Source organism: Liolophura sinensis, chromosome 6 (genome assembly GCF_032854445.1).
Source record: "Liolophura sinensis isolate JHLJ2023 chromosome 6, CUHK_Ljap_v2, whole genome shotgun sequence".
NCBI classification, from domain to species: domain Eukaryota; kingdom Metazoa; phylum Mollusca; class Polyplacophora; order Chitonida; family Chitonidae; genus Liolophura; species Liolophura sinensis.
Window position 1 is genome coordinate 49,751,451 of NC_088300.1, and position 20,847 is coordinate 49,772,297.

The following is a 20,847-nucleotide window of genomic DNA, read 5'->3' on the forward strand; positions in this document are numbered from 1 at the left end:
TATGATTATTCCACGATCTGTAATATTCTTAAACCAATGGAAAATATGGCAACACATATGACCCAAGTTTGGTAGATTGTATCATATTCAGGGTATTCCACCACAACCAACCCCCTACACAGACTGAACATATAATATTGAGAGTCCGATTTAATACGACAGATATATGTATATTATGTTATTACTGGAATAAATGAGCCTTTATACCATTTGCATTTATTTACTTTATTGGTATTTTACGTCGCTTTCAAGAACATTTCACTTATACAATGACAGACAGCATTATGATGACAGCAAACTCAACAGAGCCTGCAGGAAACCCCCAACCATCCCACTTAGGATCGGATATTCCATTTATAAGAATTGTTCTCATTCACGGCAACACAAAACTGAGTTGTTAAGTAAACACAGCCTGCGTCACCATTTCCGCTCTATGATATCTTACCTCTTTGCATTTCTCCTTTGACCCAATTTTTCTAAAGATTTCCACCAGAATTTCATGTGTACTCTTTGAAAGTCTTCTTGAACTCTTTCCCTGAAATCAAACATTAACTACCAGTAAATCTACCTACATACAAATTATTCATGCTTTCATGAGTTCCAAGTATATATTCATTTATCTGAATTGCTTTTTAGGCCGTACTCAATAATATGCAAATACTCCACTATGAAATATCCTTAACCTTTTCTCCTACCCCAGCCTAGCACTGGACAAGGAGAGCACTTGATCAGTGAAAGAGCAATCATTGGTGTGCCTCACCTCTTTGGACGATGACTTGTTCTCCACAGAACCATTCACAAGCTCCTTCTTGGAGTTGTAGGAGGATGGACGGGCATCATCTTTGTTAGCCAGGCTGTTGATGTAAGCGATCACCTCAGAGTCGCTCTGCTCTATCAGACTAGTGTGGCTCAACAGCTGACAACAACAGAAAACAAATCATACATGCATTATCAAAAGTCATAATAAATTACTGTAAAATGACCCAAAATTTTGCCCATGACGAAACTGCTCATTCTGAGAACTTTTGTTCTGAGGTTTTACTCAGGAAAATAAGATGATATCTTACTGGGAAAAAATGTAAGTTCAGCTCCTAAAGAAATATTTTATGATACTTATGTGCCCATTACACTGATTGGGTGAAATATTAGGTAATCTAAAAATCGTTTAATGTGGATAATACATTAAACTCAGTTATGACACAGTTATACTCAGGATTTTACAAATTAAACTGCACTGACAGTATTTACAATACCAAAATAACATTAGGTGATGAAACTTAAGACAAGTAGGATGCATATTTTTTGTTTTATACCTCAGGGCGGCATGTGGTAATGTAACTTTTGCCACTCCCTGAGTCAATGACTAACATCCTGGTCGGCCTATCCCTAGACAACTTTTGACGTCTCAAGTTACATCGTCAAATTGAAAACATAAAAAACTTTCATTTATAAACTGAGACTTGACTGTGTTAATGGCTGGTATTAACTTTATTTAAGAAAAACAAAACACAGATGCAGTCTGTGTCATGAATGTTTTTTTAAGATTTCTTTGTCAAGCCTAAAGACTGAAGTGCTCTTACCTTACTGCCCACGAGTTTGTAGGCCGTATAGATGATAGTTTTGACTGTCCTGTATGGTATATCAGATGATCTTTCTCGCCAGTAGCTAGACGGGTAGGCTTTGAGGAAGGTATGAGCATCCAGTAACAAACGATCCAGGTTAATCTCCGCAATAAACTCTGGCATCATTTTTATCGCTTTCCATAAACACTGGAAAAAATGAAGAATCTTATCAATATCAAACACAGAAATACAACATACAAGAGGATAAAACATCTTTTTTCATCTATGCTGTTAATGACCTTGACTTGTTAAGACAGATAACTTGTTCTAAAGAAAGATATAAATTAAACTGAAAGTGAGTTAAGAACTGGGGATAAATTTCTCCAACATCACAATTATTTGAGTTGCAGTTAGGTCAAGCTAACAACACTGAGAATGACAAGGGCAATATTTCCAATAAAAGACTATGTTACTGGTTTACCACTGACTTAATCTTTGGATGACCTCAGCAGGTATGTAAACAATAGCTAACACAGACACTTATCATATATCACTTATACAGCATCAGCCAGCATTATGGTCCGAGGGGAACAGACAGAACTTAGTGGAAACCCACAACCACCAGAAGGTTGCTGGAACACTTTCTCATGTAAGACTGGAGAGGAAGCCAGCATGACTTGGACTTGAATTCAAACAACGGCAATGGAGATAGGCTATTGAGTCATTGTGCTGTGCTCGCACGCTAACAACTCACCCTAGTTATAATATCTATGAACTTAACGGAACAGGTCTCGCTCGCCAGACACTCGTGTAGAAGTTTTATCACAGCTCTGAAAGCACAAGAATCATATTAAGTTCTATTAGAATAAAGCCAAGTCAGTTTTAGCTGGTTTACACCATAAGAATGAACGTACAATATATATGAGAAGAGAAATGAAGAATGTTAAAAAAATCAGGTTCCACGTAATCGGTAAGTCACACTGCATCCTGCGTACCCTTAATATCTATCATTAAATCATAAATCATTGCAAAATCACAGATAAAAAAAAAAGCTGCATGCTATCTGTCCCTTCGTAAAAAAAAATGGGGAGGGAGGTGGGGAGAGGGTACGCAATCATATGTCACAGTACGGTCCCAACCTGACACCACACAAGTGAATAGTGTAGAACATTAGCTTGTATAGAGCGGTTTTTAATTTTTAGGCATCATTATTCACAGATTTGTTTATTTGATTGCTTAAAGTCACACTTAAGTTTTTTTTCCTAAATGGATAGCAGTCAGTTTTATGGGTTGATGAACTTGGGTGCCCTGGGTAACCATTGATTGGCAAGTTACTGACAAATATTCCTACATGCGACTTACAAAATATGCACGCTACATTGGTGAAAGAATGTTAGACTGCACAAATGGTCACAAGAGCTTTGTTGACTGCTTGAATTGCCTACAATCTTAATGATTGTCACATTGACATTCCTGATCACTTGACATACACATGACGTACCCTATGATTGTGGTAGGATCAACTTTGCCCACCATCTTGATGATTGTCACATTGATATTCCTGATCACTTGACATACACATGACTTACCCTATGATTGTGGTAGGATCAACTTTGCCCACCATCTTGATGATTGTCACATTGACAGTCCTGATCACCTGACATACACATGACTTACCCTATGATTGTGGTAGGATCAACTTTGCCCACCATCTTGATGATTGTCACACTGACATTCCTGATCACTTGACATACACATGACTTACCCAATGATTGTGGTAGGATCAACTTTGCCCACCATCTTGATGATTGTCACATTGTCAGTCCTGATCACTTGACATACACATGACTTACCCTATGATTGTGGTAGGATCAACTTTGCCCACCGTCTTGATGACTGTCACACTGACAGCCCTGATCACTTGACATACACATGACTTACCCTATGATTGTGGTAGGATCAACTTTGCCCACCGTCTTGATGACTGTCACATTGACAGTCCTGATCACTTGACATACACATGACTTACCCTATGATTGTGGTAGGATCAGCTTTGCCCACCATCTTGATGATTGTCACACTGACAGTCCTGATCACCTGACATACACATGACTTACCCAATGATTGTGGTAGGAGCAGCTTTGCCCACCGTCTTGATGACTGTCACACTGACAGTCCTGATCACTTGACATACACATGACTTACCCAATGATTGTGGTAGGATCAACTTTGCCCACCATCTTGATGACTGTCACATTGACAGCCCTGATCACTTGACATACACATAACTTACCCTAATGATTGTGGTAGGATCAGCTTTGCCCACCATCTTGATGATTGTCACATTGACAGTCCTGATCACTTGACATACACATGACTTACCCAATGATTGTGGTAGGAGCAGCTTTGCCCACTGTCTTGATGACTGTCACACTGACAGCCCTGATCACTTGACATACACATAACTTACCCTATGATTGTGGTAGGAGCAGCTTTGCCCACTGTCTTGATGACTGTCACACTGACAGCCCTGATCACTTGACATACACATAACTTACCCTATGATTGTGGTAGGATCAGCTTTGCCCACCATCTTGATGATTGTCACATTGACAGTCCTGATCACCTGTGTACCATCAGTCAGATCCTCTAATCTGGAGTCGAGTAGGTTGAGCACTAAGTTACTTAACAGGTCTTTGAGGATGTCCTTCGAAGCTTGTCTTGCTAGATTCTTGTGTTGAAAGACCTTATGAACAAAATAATAATGGAAACTTACTCAAATAAATAAATGATTTTTTGCAGTAATAATTTTTGAGTGCAGGTGAGTTGTATCACTTCAACTCAATTACTTGGCAGCAGCATATGTATGTGGCTTGCTCATTTGCCTCCAATATCTTAAATGGGACTCTAAACACTGTCATGTTACATTTGCCTCCTCACCTATTTATTTACTTGTTATTTTGTTTATGAACATAATAGGTCATGCTCATCTACCACTGTGGACAATTATTTATGTATTTGGTGTTTAACAATGTACTCCCAAATTTTTTTTTACTTCTTTGGTGCCATCAGTCTTACAGGTAGAAGAAAGATGTCTAGAGTAAGCCACTGCTATATGTCAAGGCTATATGTATATGTCACAGCAAAAACAGTGAAACCGGAATGGACCATGGGTCACATTCATGAGTCAAAATCCTGGAAGTTGCTGCGAGACAGCAAAGCCAGACTGGGTTAATATAACAGACAAAAATTATGAGTGTTAAATCAATCAAATTTTTCAAAATTTGTGCATCTAACTTTTTGTAAACATGTGTGTATGCATGATGGACTCAAGGAAAACTGTCCTTCCTCAGGAAATGCAGTATTACTTTATTATTATTGTGTACGAGGGTTGTGGTGGTTTGTTGAATGGGTTAGACTGCAGTAACTTACGTCTAGAACAGTTCCCAGCAGGCAGCGGTAGAGTTTCATCACATCCTCCTTGAGTGTCATCTCGTCAGCCATGTGTTTGGAGTAAACCATCTTGAGCTGCATGGATAACGTCAGCAACAGTTTGTCTATGTGGTTCACCATCAGCTCTCGTTTCTCCTTGTCCTTTAACACTTCATCTATCTGAAAAGTGAAAAATATTGAATTCTAGTGAGTTGATAATCTGGTGGTCACTCATTATGGAGCAAAGTCATCTATCTAGAACCACAACTTGTCTGTAACAAAACCATCACTAACCTTTTACAACACCATCAATCTTGCTAATCCTACAAAATCCCTTTTCATTTCCAAAACCATCATTAACCTGGTATAAAGCCATCACCATCACAAATCCATTATAAAACCATCACAAGTCTGTTATAAAACCATCATTTATGTACAAAGCAGTTTAACTTTATAAAAGCCAAATTGGTTCTCATCACTTTTAAAGTTATTTTGTGTGAACATCAGTCATAAAAACCACACTCAACAGATTACCTGTGCCAGGGCTTGTATTGATGACATATTGTCTGTACTAGCAATCTGTGAAATCACTAGACCAATGGCTGAGGCAGCATCATTTGAAACTCCCAGAGCTGCATTTGTAGATGGTGAACAAGGTCGGGGTCTGAACCAAACAAAATCAGATCATAGAGATAAACATGCAAGGTTCATGAACACTGAATACAAATCATGGCCAATACAAAATCATGGCCAATACAAAATCATGTTACACATAAAAGCAGATCATGACATTTTATGGTCAAGTTAGCACAGTGACATGTGAAGAACAAACCATGACATCCCTTGACTATCATGAAAAGTGAGGAGTTTCATCAACCATTTTCCTTAATTAACCAATAACATTTTTCATCCACACCAACAAACAACAAATGGTGCACTCTCCTATCACACTGTGGACAGTACAATGTAAAGCACTTACAATAATGTACTGTATTTCGCCTCAAGTTTGGCCTGTAATAATGCACTTTCAGAAACAAAATGGGCCTTAAAGTGATACATTTGATGCCAACACTTGAATTTTTCTGAAATTAATCAAACTTCACCAAAAAAAACTGTTCAGACGACCTAGAAAGTCGATGAACCAATCAGAATGCAGAAAGAAAAGGGTCATTTGAAAAAAACTGAACATCAGACAAAACAAAGTGTTCTTTCATTCAGATAAATACTGTCTTTCAGTTGAGTATAATGGTACATTGCCTGATTAATACATACTATAGTTTCACAGAGTGAGGCCAAGTCGAGACAAACCTGTTTGTTTTTGGCAGTTCAACATCTTCTTGTAAAATATCGGTAACATCGTCGAGGTCCACTAGATTCACCTCCACTGCCTGAAAGTCCCCCTCCTCCACCTCCAGACAAAACTGCCCCTTCCTGACATTCTGACTGGAGGCTGACTTTGGGATTCGGGCCATCACACTGAAACAGCAAAATCCACATCTATGTTATCAACATAACTGCCTTGTTCCCTTGGGATTTGACATTACTTTTGACATTATTCCCATTACATAACTGCTTCTCCTTCTAGTGGTTCAGTTTCAATGCTGACACATAGTGCTGCTTCACTGAACCAGGATCACAATTTCAGTATCTATCCTTAAAAGAAAAGACAACACTAGGCCAAATGTATTATAAGCATTGACAAAGTATCCAAAACAGAATCTAAATTTTAAAAAGCATACCTTTTCATTTAAATAATCTGTGCACAAAATTAAGCTAAGGTACAGTACAAACGTCTTTACTTATCCAAACTACATAGCACATTTCTTCATTTCCCTAACTTTAATCAAGGTCGGTCGCACTACGTGAAAGCATACCAGAGAAGAAAGTGGTCCTGCATGCACATGAATTGTTTTCTCATTTGAACTACTTCTTCAAGAAACACCGCACTATCATTTATATATGACAACAGATATAATGTACAAAGCAATTGTTGTTAGCAAACAACAAGATTTTCTATTATTAAGGTGAGAGTTTGGAGACCAGCTTGTTCTCACCTGTCCACCTTGTCAGCAGGAGGGGGCCCACTCTTTGGTCGCTCGCGGTTACTCTTTGAAGACAAGGCGGGCTGTGGGGTTGGAGCAGGTTTGTTCTTGGCTGATCGCTTTATTCTCTCCTCCAGTAAGCTCTGATCTTTATCTTTCAACTGAAAAAAATAAGAAAAGAGGAGTAAACACAACACTAAAATGTTTTCATTATTGGCTAAGTCTTAAACATCAAAACCTCAGGAACCAGGAATTGATTGTTGGGCCCTGAAAAAAAAAAGGATCACAAACATTCAAATCACAATTAACATACAGAATTGAGATTTTTGCAGTGCACTGTTAATGTGACACTCTTATAAAAATCACAAGGTTATAATTTGTCGTAGCAATTCCTGTCTGACATCATTTTACAATATACATTAAAACAGTTGGCCAGGTACAGTAAGTTATACATGTATGTCTTTAAAACTTAACAGGGGCTGCATTGCACATGATGAACAAATGATCAAACTTGACATGACAGTGATTAATCACTCTCTTGTACTCGCATTGTACATAAGGAAATTAAGTTCCGACTGTCAGATCCTACAAATTAATATATTCTGAGTAAAGCTTTCACATGCTCTTAAGCTTTGAGATGAAGAGCACATACTTAATTGACATGAAATCACTTTTTTAGAAATGTGTAACAAGAATAACTAATTACTTACATGTCCGATGTATTTGTAGATCTGTTCCCCCAGGATATGGTATGCTGACACAAGGGAGTTAAGCGCAGCCGACCTCACACAGTTATCCCGGTCCCCAATCTGCTGAGCGATGAGCTTCAGGGCCTGGGCTGGGGACGGCTGACACACATTCACTCCGTAATACTCAATCAGACATCCCAGCTCTTCTAGGCATTCTGAGAGGGAGTAACAAAGCCTAGCTATAGTTTTAGTGTGGTATACTCAGCTTACATGTAGAATACTAACTTTTTTCAAGCTGATCAAAACATGTACGTGGTGACAGCTCATTTATCATTGGGGTTTAAAGCAGTATTCAACAATATTTTACTTCATTTTATACAAGTAAAATGGTTGTGTAAAACACTGGCCTTTGGCATGTAAATGACAAACTTTCCAATACATCTTCACCTAAATCAATATTCATGTCAAACTGGTGAAAAGCAAATGATATGAAACAAACTTCATGTAAGTTGACCTGAATGGCCCTATAAGTGCTGTTGACCATTTACTGCCACCAAAGCCTTGAGAACAGAGATGAAGGAAATCTTGGGCATGCCCGATAAACGTGATGTGAAACTACAAAATGTCAGCCACAGTCTGTCCCAAACTGCTTATAAACTGTACTATTACAAAATATACAACTTTTCGAAACAAAGCGTGATTCCACAAACATTATTTTGTCTATTATTTTCAAGCTGTTGGTTAAACTGGTTACATCTTCATTGTACAAATGATGTCTGATTTATTTATCTGAATTTTTCACTTTTATCAGTGGTCAGGTTTATAAGGTAGAGGAGACTGGAATGGCTGGAATAAAACATCGCCCTTAGACAGGCACCTGTAAAACCTCCACTCTTACGGCTACAGTCAGGGAAGCTTCTTAATTAAAAGAAACCTGCCTACTGTAAATCTTAAACCTTCTCAACCATTAAAGCACTATTTTTCAGTGCAATTTAAGCATGCAATTACTATCAAAATGATGCTAAAATGATTTGCTTGAATCACCACAGATAAAAGCTTCACAAAACTCTGCTAATTGGTTCTCTACACCCCATAGCTCTCTCAAAATGTTTCAAAATACTGGTCGCAAAGCTGGTTGAAAAGTTGAAGAATTAGGATCTTCACACACTCCTGATGATCCCATTTAACTGAAGAGAAAACAAGGAGATCAATGTTACATGTACCTGTTCGTAACTTGGCATTCTTGGCTTTAAGACCATCTATGATAAAGCTGAACATTTTGCTGGCTGGGTAAACTTTACAGATCAGTTTGAAAATCGTCCTCACTTCTCGTCTGACATTGTCTTTAGGATCTCCTACCTGTGAAGAAACAGAAAACACTGGAGGATAAGGTCACAATATTCAATGCCTTAAAAAAAAATGACCAGCAAACTAAACCTCTGAAACATCACTAAAACATGTGGCACTATTTATCTGCTTTTCAAGAGGCAATACTAGGAGTTAGACCAGGGAACAGAATTCAAATGTGGAATGACAAAATCAAATCCTACTTCACTATTTCGACGGTAAACAGTGCAGAAATATGCTCTTACTTTATTGACTAGGTAGGGTATAAAAGATCCAGCCTCTGAGTCGGTCATGCGGTAGTCCATCTCAGCCAGGGCTGTGAACAAGATGATCAGGTACTCTAGACCTTTGTTCAACATGCTGGGGTTTGTGTCAAAAAATCTTAAGGTCATCCAGCGCAGCAGCAGGTCCAGATTGGCTGCAGTTGCTTCCATGTCAGTCTCAAGAAGCTGTACAAACAAAGTTAATACATTTACTCATATTTGCAATAAAACCCCAACTGCGATAAGAACCAAGTCATATTTATTATCAAAATTTACGAGCCTAACACTATATAACAAACAATCTTCTTTAAACAAAACTTGTGGGAATTCCAACAGCTCACCATTTTCAGGGTACAAAAAGTGTACATGGTAACATAAATTCAGTAAAATAAGTTTAAACAGCCCAATCACTTCAGAATCCAGAATAAAATGATTTCAATTGAAATTCTAAACTAGAGGCCATGTTAAGTTCAAATCTGAGCAGCTCAAGACAACTGAACCAGACACCAATACACGTATACCACTCTTCTAAAATAATTCACGGGGCCTCCGTGGCTCAGTCGGTTAGCGCGCTAGCGCAGCGTAATGACCCAGCAGTCTCTCACCAATGCAGTCGCTGTGAGTTCAAGGCCAGCTCATGCTGGCTTCCTCTCCGGCCATACGTGGGAAGGTCTTGCATCAACCTGCGGATGGTCGTGGGTTTCCCCCGGGCTCTGCCCGGTTTCCACCCACCATAATGCTGGCTGCCTTCGTATAAGAGAAATATTCTTGAGTACGGCGTAAAACACCAATCAAAAAAAAAAAAAAAAAAAAATTCATTCCCCCACTCCTCAACAAAAAAGTCAGCTGTGTGAGAAATGAACAAAAATATTCAGAGTGCTCTTCAAAAATTATATGCACATGTAGCTATCTACACAGAACACACCTTCATCAGGGACTCTATAGCCTTGATATGCTGTTTGAAGTCAGCGTGGAATAGTTGAGCCATCAGAGGTCTGTTAAAGTTACGCTCCATCTGCAACTTGAGCTGTTCGACAAACTCTAGTCGTGGTTCTGTGAAATTCCACTTTAGAGTCTAAAATCAAAACCGATCGAACAAGTGTAAACAAACTGAACTCACTGATTCTCTTAAGCACTGGAATTAAACAGGCAATTTTGTACAATGCCTAGAAAGTATGATAAGCAATGTCTTGGATGTAACCTGACAATAATTTTGTTTTTTCAAATTTGAAGACAAGAGAATAAAACAAAAAAATGGCAAAAAAAAAACAAACAAATCATTTCCAGATTAAATAAATACTGAAAGAATTTTGAATTGATGGCTTGACTGGAGTATACAATTGCTGATTCACCTTTAGGGCCTTTTCCTCTTTATACCTCTGCTCTTTTGACACATTGATGATAATGGCTGGTGTTGAATCTTCTTCCTCCTTCTTCTTTTTACTGCTGGGGGGTGGGGCCTGGCAGGAAAACAAAAGATTCCTCTCTCAATCTCAAATAAAGCCGTAAAACTGACCATGACTACTACATGTCTATCTTACCAAGACCCCAATGTCAAGGTCCCACTGGTCCAAACACAATGATGACAATTTTACACACAATGATCATCATTTACATGTAAAATTCATGTGAACAATGAAATTCATATGCCAGCCATTTAAACAAATAATTAAAAGACAGTCATCCATAAAAAGCTCCTGTTCTTGAGCAAAATTTTGTTGACTACTTTACTGAAACCACTTGGTGGGTAATTATAAAAAAAATCCCTCTCCAACTTGTCAAGTAGATAAAATGCTGGTTTCGGAAACTAAATACCAAATAAATATTAAAAATTAAAATCCACTTGACAGAGTGTGAATTTGGCTTTTGCTATCAGTCTTGTATAACCAGGCTATCACTGAGCGTATAATACCTAGCCAGACTGTCTTTCCTTGAAAAGATGTTTACTTTTCACACAAATCAAAATGTACATGCACGCGAGGTACTGTCCACCAGGTGGCTCTGAGCTTATACATGTCCAAAGCCATAAGAAGAGTTAGTTTGAACAATCTTCTTTTCCTCTCGGACAATCTTCGCGAGTGGTATGCACATAGGGCTAGCCCAAAAACTTGCACCATTCACCTCCTTTAGTTCACAAGGCAAGTGCCCATGCCATCAAACTCTTTCTCCATACATACATACCAAGGCTGTGGACCTACATTTTTAGGTCGCCAATGTAGCCAGTAAGCCAAATAAAAATTTCCCATGTTGGCGAGTGGAGTGCTATATATCACGCCGCATTTTGATAAGCCCTGAAGAACATTTAGGAGACAGCATCTAATCTAGGACCTTAATAGGGCTAGTCTTACCTTAGTTTTTGAGACACTGCCCCTCGGTTTGCCTTTGGATGCACCCGAGGGTTTACTGACAGGGTTGTTGATACTCTCCACTTCCTCATCATCCTCGTCCCTCACTTCCTGTTTGGGGGGAGGGGCTGCTGCCACGGGAGCAGGTTTGCTAGCTGCTTTCTTTGATGGCTTGGCAGGGACATTAGCACGGGCTTTCTCTATTATACCCATGATTTGGTCTTTAGATGCAGGCTACAATGAAATCAAAAGTTGCAGTGGTAATTCCCACATTTCACTCAGTTCAAACCTGCTCAGTCACATTCAAATCCAAGAAAAATTACAAAAAATCTGTAAAATCTCATTGAAAAGAAAAACATATGTAATGTTCTTCCAAAACTAATCAGATTGTAACAATGGTGGTAAGAAGGGGTATACCTATTAAGTTTGACCAATAGAAACCATGCTGACTGACCTTGAGCTTGCTGGTGGCCTTCTGGAAGCTGTCATAGCCAGTGTGAATCATGAATGGCACCAGACTCTCCTGAGCCTTCTTCCTCACCTCTCCATTCCTGTCCTCCAGGCATGCCAGCACATGGGGCACACATGCCCTCAGCTCCACAGGTAACTGTTTGTGGGGCGGCAACTTCTCAGACAGCCAGCCAAGTAACTGAAACGTACCACACATCACAGCTCTCCTGAAGGACATGTTTCAACAGTGAATGACTTAAGAGCAACCCCAGGATAATTTTGACAATAGTAATACTAGAACATTCAAAATACAATGTAATACTACTCAGTTTGAGATTAGATTCTAACTGGATTTAGAAGCAAGGCTACCAAAGAGCTCACCTGAAGGAGACATATGCCAGGATGCAAAACTTCAATTCAACATATAAATCACTGAATTTAATTCAGTAATTAATATACACAAAGTGCATCAACAATGGAATATCCCCCTTGTGTCACTGAGCTTTATATGAACGTAAAGCTTCAGGTCAAATACAGGCAGTATCTTTTGAGATACCACCCCTAATATTTTGTTTAACATTGATTTAATACACTCAGTTTTAAATTTTGTAATTTATGGCAATTCATATGCACACAGTAAATCAACGATGGAACATCCGTCTTGTGTTGTTGAGAACAACATGTGTGCCAAACCTGAGTACAAACCTCAATACACTCAGTAACCACTCTAACTTTTTGCTAAACAATGATTGTAACTAAGTAATGAATTTTGGAATTTGTTGTACTTGCATATGCATACAGTGAGTCAACGATGAAATGTTGCTCCGTCAGCACATCTGAGGAATTCCGTCAGCACATCTGAGGAATTCCGTCAGCACATCTGAGGAATTCCGTCAGCACATCTGAGTAATTCCATCAGCACATCTGAGAAATTCCATCAGCACATCTATTCCCTCAGCTCTTTTTCTCCATTATTTTTAAATCTAGTTTTTTTTCCAGTCGTTCAGGATACTTGAAGCAGAGTTACTTTCTGATAAAGCCAAAACTAAACAAGGGTAGAACAGGCCACATTCATTGATAATGTATGTGACCAGGCTTTTCATTGTAAGTGAGTGAGTGCTTGGGGTTTAATGTCGTACTCAACAATTTTTCAGTCATATGACGACAAAGGAATCCTTAGGTGTATGTAATGTACCTCCTTGTCGCAGGACGGATTTCCACCACTCTTTTATCTAGTGCTGCTTCAGTGAGACGACTTACCAAGGCAAGCCCGAGCCATTATACTGATGCGGGTAAACCAGTCGTTGCACTATCCCCTTCATGCTGAACACCATGTGAGGAAGTTACATCTTCCTCTTTTAAAGTCTTAGATGTGACTCTACACAGGATCGATCCTGGATCTACTGCTCTCGAAGCAGATGCTCCACCAGGCTTTTCATTGTATAAATGTGGGTTAAGATCATGGAAGGGGGTTTCATTTCATTCTAATCTTAAGACACAAACCTCTGCTCGTAACGCTGGATTTTCAACCTTCAATGCATCGCTGAAAATCTCCGCTTCCACGAAGGGCAGGAGTGTGGAGTTTTCTGCCCAGATGTTCATAGCATTGACTGCACCAGCACGCACCTGAGGCTAAAATGGAAACAAGCCATGCATTGCAATCATTTCAAATGAAATCCGTGAGAAATCACCATCAATTACATCAACCCATACACAGTCACAACAGCTACAGCTAGTGATACTAGGCTGGGACCATTCACATTATTTCTGAGAAACCCTGACCACAGACAGTATATATGCAAAAAGTAGAGGGGTAATTTTGAGACATAAGATATGCCCTAAAACTGAAGATTAAAAACAAACAAAACATTTTGGCATAATTTTGTGGCTTTTCCCAACTTAACCATAACCTTTCTTTTAGGGTTACTTTTCATGAATGCTTTGAAGTATACATTTATTTATGAGTATAATATAAATAAAAATCCATATCATTCTCTAAACAAAACTAGAATTTTATGTCAGACACAAAACAATTCTACACTGTCTATGTCTAAATCAAGCTTGCTCCAATCCTGCTGTCCATTACCTTGCTGTCTCCCATACAGGTGACCATCCCTGGCCCCACCACCCTGATGTGGCCCTTACAGTGGGGTCCTAGAGCTGTGCCAAGGCTCTGACAGATGCCCAGGGTCGTGTTCACCTGACAGTGTCAAAGACAAAAGAACCACGTTTTTTAATTTCAACTAAAAAGAACAATCAAAATTAAGATATACTGTAAATAGCCTATAATATAAAGTACATTTTTTGAAGAGAATAAATGTCAATACTGGTGTCATTTTGGTGCAGAAACTTACATTCTGTCATTAGAATATCTTCCTACCTTCCAAACAAACTTCACAATACCTTTCCAAGCTCAACAGAACTCTCAGAACAAGCCAAAATGAGCAAACGTAGCCATGTATGAAGTTTAATGTTACTTACAGTATGATAACATTTGAAGAAACCACCAATAGCTTGTGCACTTCCTCACATTTACTCTTTCATTTCAATTTTAAGCAATGTTTTTTTCATACTAGAAAAATGGTATTTAGAATGATCCTTAGATAAGCACACTTGTTCAGTAGGCGTTAGTGTTTTGTCTGTGTTCCTCACCAGTATTTTGTTGGAGTCACCCAGCCTGGTTTTCAGCGCCTCAGGTAACTGCCCAATGTTAGCTGACACAAACTTGGCCTCATTGAGGATGGAGACCACCTTCTGTAGCCCCTCGGCTCGGATCTTCCAGGCCTTGTCACTCATCTCTGTCAGCAGCTCCTCTGTGATCTTATCACTAAGCCAACACAACAAGTAACATACATGTACAGGGGTGTATTTATTTGATTGTTATTTTAAGGTTGGTTCTCCACCAGTAACATTGTATACCGTGGTGCTTGCCCATATTAGTGGCAAGTGTCAAAGGTGCAGCACACATGTAGCTCAACAAATTAATGAGAGGGACATCAACCATGGCCTCACCTCACTTAGACAATGTATCTGCCAGTAGTGGAACACCTATGACGCCCTATCATCGCTAACAAACACATTGACATTGCATCTGGCCAGGTTGGATGTACATGTACCTAATGTCTGTCCTGGGGATGAGATCTGCCATACTGGGGGCCTCCTGCTCCTCTTCCTCCTCCTCTTCCTCCTCAGCACCCCCATCTCCTCCTTTAGGGGTCAGGCCCCGAATAGGCTCCGGTGGTCTCTCTCCCTTCAGCTGCAGAAGGATATAAACAGTTCCTTTATGATCAACGTCTACTGTCACAAAATATTACAGATCGTAGTAATATGCAGATTGCTTATGAAGAGGAGGACAAGCTGATTCACCATAACAGCTAGAGAAGCAGATCAAAGGCTATTTTACCACTGTTCTCTAATGTGACAATAGATGACAAATCATGGCATTCATACTTCTGTAGATTCTGTCGTGGTAAACCAAACCAAGAACTACACTAGCAAAATTGACATCAAAGACACTTTCGGATTTACAATTCATTCTCAAGGCTGTGGCACATGCAAAAAAAGAAAAAAAAAAAAGAAAAAGAAAAATGATTAAATGTAGGTTAACGTCTCACATGCATAAAAAATTAAATTGACACCAGTAGACCAGGCTGGTGAAAATAAAACCATGCAGAACATTAGCATACAGAGAATTAATGACATGAAAGCTGGAGCCATGTACAGCGAGAAGCAAAAAGGCAACCCTATTGTGAAGAGGCTAACACAATGATTCCCACTGTAACACTCACCTTCTCAAATTCTGCATCAATCTGTTGTAGAAGAGCTGCCTTCTCCCCGTCAAAGAAGACCCTGAGGGTGGCTCCCATGTACAGGTAGAGGGTGGATAGCAGGTTCAAGGCCGCTGCTCTTACCGCCTGTGGACACAAAGTCCTCATAGTCAGTGTAACATGCATACAGCCTTATAAGTGTGCTCACTACGCAAAAATCAACGTATACCTGACATTTAAGATCAAACTTAGCACTGCATTCTAATGATTGATGGGTATGAGATTTTATTAAACATTCCATATCAATGACATGAAGAAGACTACATACAGAAGGCTGATTAAGCAGGAAATACACGTGTATGGTTTGTAGAGACTTCATGACACACATATACATGTATAACTGAATATGAAATATCTCCACAACAAGGAATTATTATCAATTATTACCTATTGTACCCTGAGACATGTGCGTAATATACAGGTAAAACTCACAGGATTTGTTGCTCCAAAGGCTTTCTTTATGTTTTCTATCATGGGTTTCACTGAAATTCTGTAAGAACAGAAAAACATATCAAAACATGTACAAACTAACAAAATCTGGACTATGGGAAAATTTGCATGTAACGATCAGTAAAAACTGTTTTGTTTAAATCTGTGTTTATTCATCGTTAGCTGTAGAGAAGCTCAGATATTATAAACACAGATCTACCATGGTCATGAATCAATTACATCAACATTATAATCTGAACAACAATGTATTACTATTTTATGTACTTTCTTTTTAATACATTTTCCATTCTTACTTGAATCCGAACTCCTTGACTGCTGTGGCAAGCCAGTTGAGGCATTCAGCCTGATTCTTGGGGTTCTTCTGCTCAAACGCTAGATGGATCACCTGTGGAAAGGAGGAAATTATACTGGAGGTAAAAACTAAATGAAGGTAAGTGGTTAATTCAACATAATGTCAACTATGAGTTTATATCATGACAAGTTCTCTAGGAATGACACTGATTACTTCTTGGTTGCTCTCAGGTTGTACGTGGGAAAGTCTGACAGCAACCTCTGATGGCTGTGGGTTTCCCCCAGGTTCTGTCCGATTTCCTCCCACCATAATGCTGGCTGCCTTTGTATAAGTTCTGGAGTATGGCGTAAAACACCAATGAAAACGTATAAATAAATCATTTGTTGGCATTCACTGTTCCTTGTGAAGATCCACAAAGAATAAAATTTTAACTTTTGTCTGCCAAGCACGTCTTGTATTTTAAAGACCCCTTGCTAACTTGAAACAGTTTTGCCCAAAAAATTAAAAATGTACAAACATTCATTATTTAAAGTGTCATGATGCAAATTTATTTCTGTAAACAGCATCTGCGACAATTTCACTCTAATTCTGAATGTGGCTTACCTCAGCAGCCACAAATTCCAGTGATGTAACCTCTGCTATACAACTGAGGGCTCCTGAGCTACCTTTCCATTCTTCACATCCCCTGCCTTATCCACTAACTCTGCCAGGCAGAAAGAGGCACAGCGTTTGGAGAAGGCCGAGTTCTTAGCCAGGAAGGCAACCAACTCTAGCCTCACTTTAACACCTGCAGCATCACACAGAGTCACAATATTAAAGTTAATGGCAACTGAACAGGTAAATGATTATGCTTATGCAACAAACAGGTACGTCTTACCATACCATGCACATGTTGCAAAAATTCATGAATCCAATACAACAATCAAATTTTAAAAAATATATACTTGTAAATCATACATAAAGTCTAACAGACACTATCCACTGATTTATGTGTGCTAAATGGGAAGATTTTGATTTGAATGGAATCCAGCAAATTCCTAGGATAGACTCACTTAACCATGGAAACCTACAACATTAAAATATTTTGAATTTAGAAACTGGTGGCAAGGCTACCAAAGAGCACGCCTGTATGAGACACATGACTCAATGCATTAAGAACTTAAATTGTGAATTTGGTAGTTTACCCTTGCAGAGCATCAGCGATGGAAATACCCCTTGTGAGTGAGTGAGTGCTTGGGGTTTACATTGTACTTAACAATTTTTCATATGACGACGAAGGAATCCTTAGAATGCATGTGATGTGCCTCCTTGTTTCAGGACAGATTTCCACCGCTCTTTTATCTAGTGCTGCTTCACTGAGACGAAGGCAAGTAAGCCACACCGCCCGAGCCATTATACTGATACGGGTCAAACCAGTTGTTGCACTATCGCCTTCATGCTGACACCAAGCGTTAAAATCTTAGGTATGACTCCACCGCCAGGATTGACCCTGGATCTACTGCTCCCGAATGGATGCTCTACCAACTGTGCTATCAGGGCCGGTAATACCCGTTGTGTCATTTGATTTAAATGCATGTAACACTTCCTGTCAATACATACAATACGTTTTAAGATACATTATTAACTGGTTTATCGGTTTATTAATATTCACAGCCACAGGCCAGAGCTCACTTACAGGTCTGATAATAGGGATACATACAGAGTAACAGAAGCGTATAATACACATACGTAGAGCTAGGTAAATATATAATACAATTTTTGTACGAAGAGTCAGAGTAATTGGACAGTATTTAATATGCACAAACTCAATCAATGATGAATATCCCCCAAGAAAATACTGTGCACAAACCCTGAGCTCAATACATGCAGAACTTTTTGATATACCACCCTAACACTTTCTTTAACGCTGATTCTAATACATAATTCACCAAGTCAGAAATTCAGTAATTTAAGGCACTTAATATGTACACAATGAAATCAACAATGGAATAGCACCCTTGTGGTATTCATGGTCTATTCTGGTCTATATGTGTGCAAACCCTGAGCTCATGCATGTAGTACTTTATGAGAAACCACCCCTAACTCTCTGTTTAACATTGATTCTTATACATAACACACTCATGAATTCAGTAATTTATGGTACTTAATATGCACACATCCAATCAACAATGAAATCCCCCTCAAGCTTTTAAGCTCTACATGTGTGCAAACCCTGAGCTCAATACCTGTAGTCCTTTTTGAGATAACACCCTTAACATTTTGTTTAACATTATTTTCTTTATTACTGGACGTCGACGTCGACGCTCAGGTATGGCATAAGCTCCACCTGTACAATATACACTAACAATGCTACAGCATCACTCAACCCGAGCCTAAACACAAAGTCATATGGTCTATATTCCTGCTGAAAGCTTCGAATCAGAAAACTACAGCTTACAATGCGCAGCACAGTGTGTCGACTATGAAAACAAATGAGGGGGAAAATCACAATATGAAGTGTTCACCTGGAAATTGGTGTCCTTGAGTCCAGGTTTTTTACAGACTGTACGGACAAACACCTGTGCAGGAATCTCATCCCGACTCATTCCCTTCACAACCTGAAATCACAACAACATAAATCTATACCCAACTTTCTGAAACCAAAAATTACGAAAGCAGCCACACACTTATACAAACTACACAGGTAACGTACAAAGTGAGTTCAACCCCATGTGTTTCAACAGCCTCATGTATATAACCAGAATGCAAGCTAACTGCATGATACATTCATGTGGTTTGAATTTCCTATTAAACTTTTCTCGGCTATCAAGGTCATTTATTGCTTCCTTGAACATTGCTAAACACAAACACTCACTGCATATGCATTTTGTTATCTTATACTCATGATTTTTTATCCTGACAATGAAAGAACAAAGCCCTAGAATATCGATAATAATGACTGCTTAATTTCAAATTGTTAGCTGACTACCACACGAGTACTGTGGCAGAAAGATACTTCTGAAACATTATGGTTCGATGGGGAAGTACAAACCTGTGTGAATTTCTCCACGGCAGCCAGTCTCTCCTTCCAGTTATTGCTGACGAGTTGTGTGATGGTCTCAGCAGGTAACAGAGCAGCTGCTTTGTCCTCTACCACCTCATCCTGCACAGCACATAGCACACAGACTTATAACACTCTTACATTTAGTTCAAATAGTGGAACAACAAAGTGCAGTAAGAAACAAGCACACTTTAAAACGACTTTCATCTCACATTACCTACAATGGATGTCAAATCTTTGACACCTCATTGTAAAGCTGACCCATCTACACACTCAAATGAAACAGACGTGAGTTAATTAAAAGTAATTATTTATTCTTGATTATGCCTCAATAATATATCTATATGTACATATTTATTATATTTAATATAACAATATTTCCATCACATTGTGGGGAATTTTTGTTTGATCTATATGTGTAAAACTGAGATATATGAACATTTCTGCAGCCATGCAAAATACAGATGTACAAGTATTGCTTGAATGTATTATATAGAAAAAAAATCCCAATCCAAACTTCATTCCCAACAGGAGAGATATTGTTTTATAAATCTTAAATTATTTCCAAGCCTATTTTTTCTCCATACTTACAGCTAAAATGTTTTCCTGTACTTCTTCTCCAGTGTTCTTTTTATCTTTTTTGCCCTTTTTCTTTGCAGCCTGAAACATAAGATTATGGCAGAACATGTATTTATTTTGTTATATCATTATGTTAATCCAGTGTGCATGTAAGCCATCACCTCCCAAGTAACCATCATGATTTGATTTCAAGTCATTCAATCAGAAAAAATCTGCCAATGAATGGCACTTGTTGTGATGGGTAAACATGTCAAATGCAACAGTGCCGAATTCAACAGCCATTGACATTTTGCAAACCTGCAACTCAATCATGGCCCATGAACAAAATGGTGGGTGTGGATGTAAAGGTAGGCACATCACAGAACAACCCACAAAGCTTCAGAAGACTCGAGTCATATAGTCCATTGTAAATCAATCCACAAGGTATGCAGAAACACTTCACCATAATCAACATTGTCAAAAACTTACGCCTGCTGCACCAGGTTTACTGTTTGCAGGTTTCTGGCCCCCAGGCTGAAAGAGAAAGGTG

The 20,847-nt window shown here is 38.9% G+C and overlaps 1 protein-coding gene across 1 annotated transcript in view; it reads right to left on the reverse strand.

Moving 5' to 3' along the window:
• Positions 1-20,847, reverse strand: part of LOC135467291 (cytoskeleton-associated protein 5-like) — a 41,155-nt gene that overhangs the window by 6,780 nt on the left and 13,528 nt on the right. The window contains 29 exon segments of the mRNA XM_064745059.1: positions 446-535; positions 761-916; positions 1,581-1,769; positions 2,317-2,392; positions 4,121-4,308; positions 4,995-5,174; positions 5,529-5,658; positions 6,303-6,470; positions 7,049-7,197; positions 7,747-7,940; positions 8,949-9,084; positions 9,318-9,521; positions 10,261-10,410; positions 10,688-10,795; positions 11,684-11,914; positions 12,135-12,329; positions 13,634-13,762; positions 14,217-14,330; positions 14,783-14,957; positions 15,247-15,386; positions 15,919-16,044; positions 16,390-16,447; positions 16,701-16,792; positions 17,303-17,352; positions 17,355-17,486; positions 19,188-19,296; positions 19,731-19,841; positions 20,331-20,399; positions 20,787-20,831. Of these exon segments, the coding sequence (XP_064601129.1) occupies positions 446-535; positions 761-916; positions 1,581-1,769; positions 2,317-2,392; positions 4,121-4,308; positions 4,995-5,174; positions 5,529-5,658; positions 6,303-6,470; positions 7,049-7,197; positions 7,747-7,940; positions 8,949-9,084; positions 9,318-9,521; positions 10,261-10,410; positions 10,688-10,795; positions 11,684-11,914; positions 12,135-12,329; positions 13,634-13,762; positions 14,217-14,330; positions 14,783-14,957; positions 15,247-15,386; positions 15,919-16,044; positions 16,390-16,447; positions 16,701-16,792; positions 17,303-17,352; positions 17,355-17,486; positions 19,188-19,296; positions 19,731-19,841; positions 20,331-20,399; positions 20,787-20,831 (3,894 nt within the window).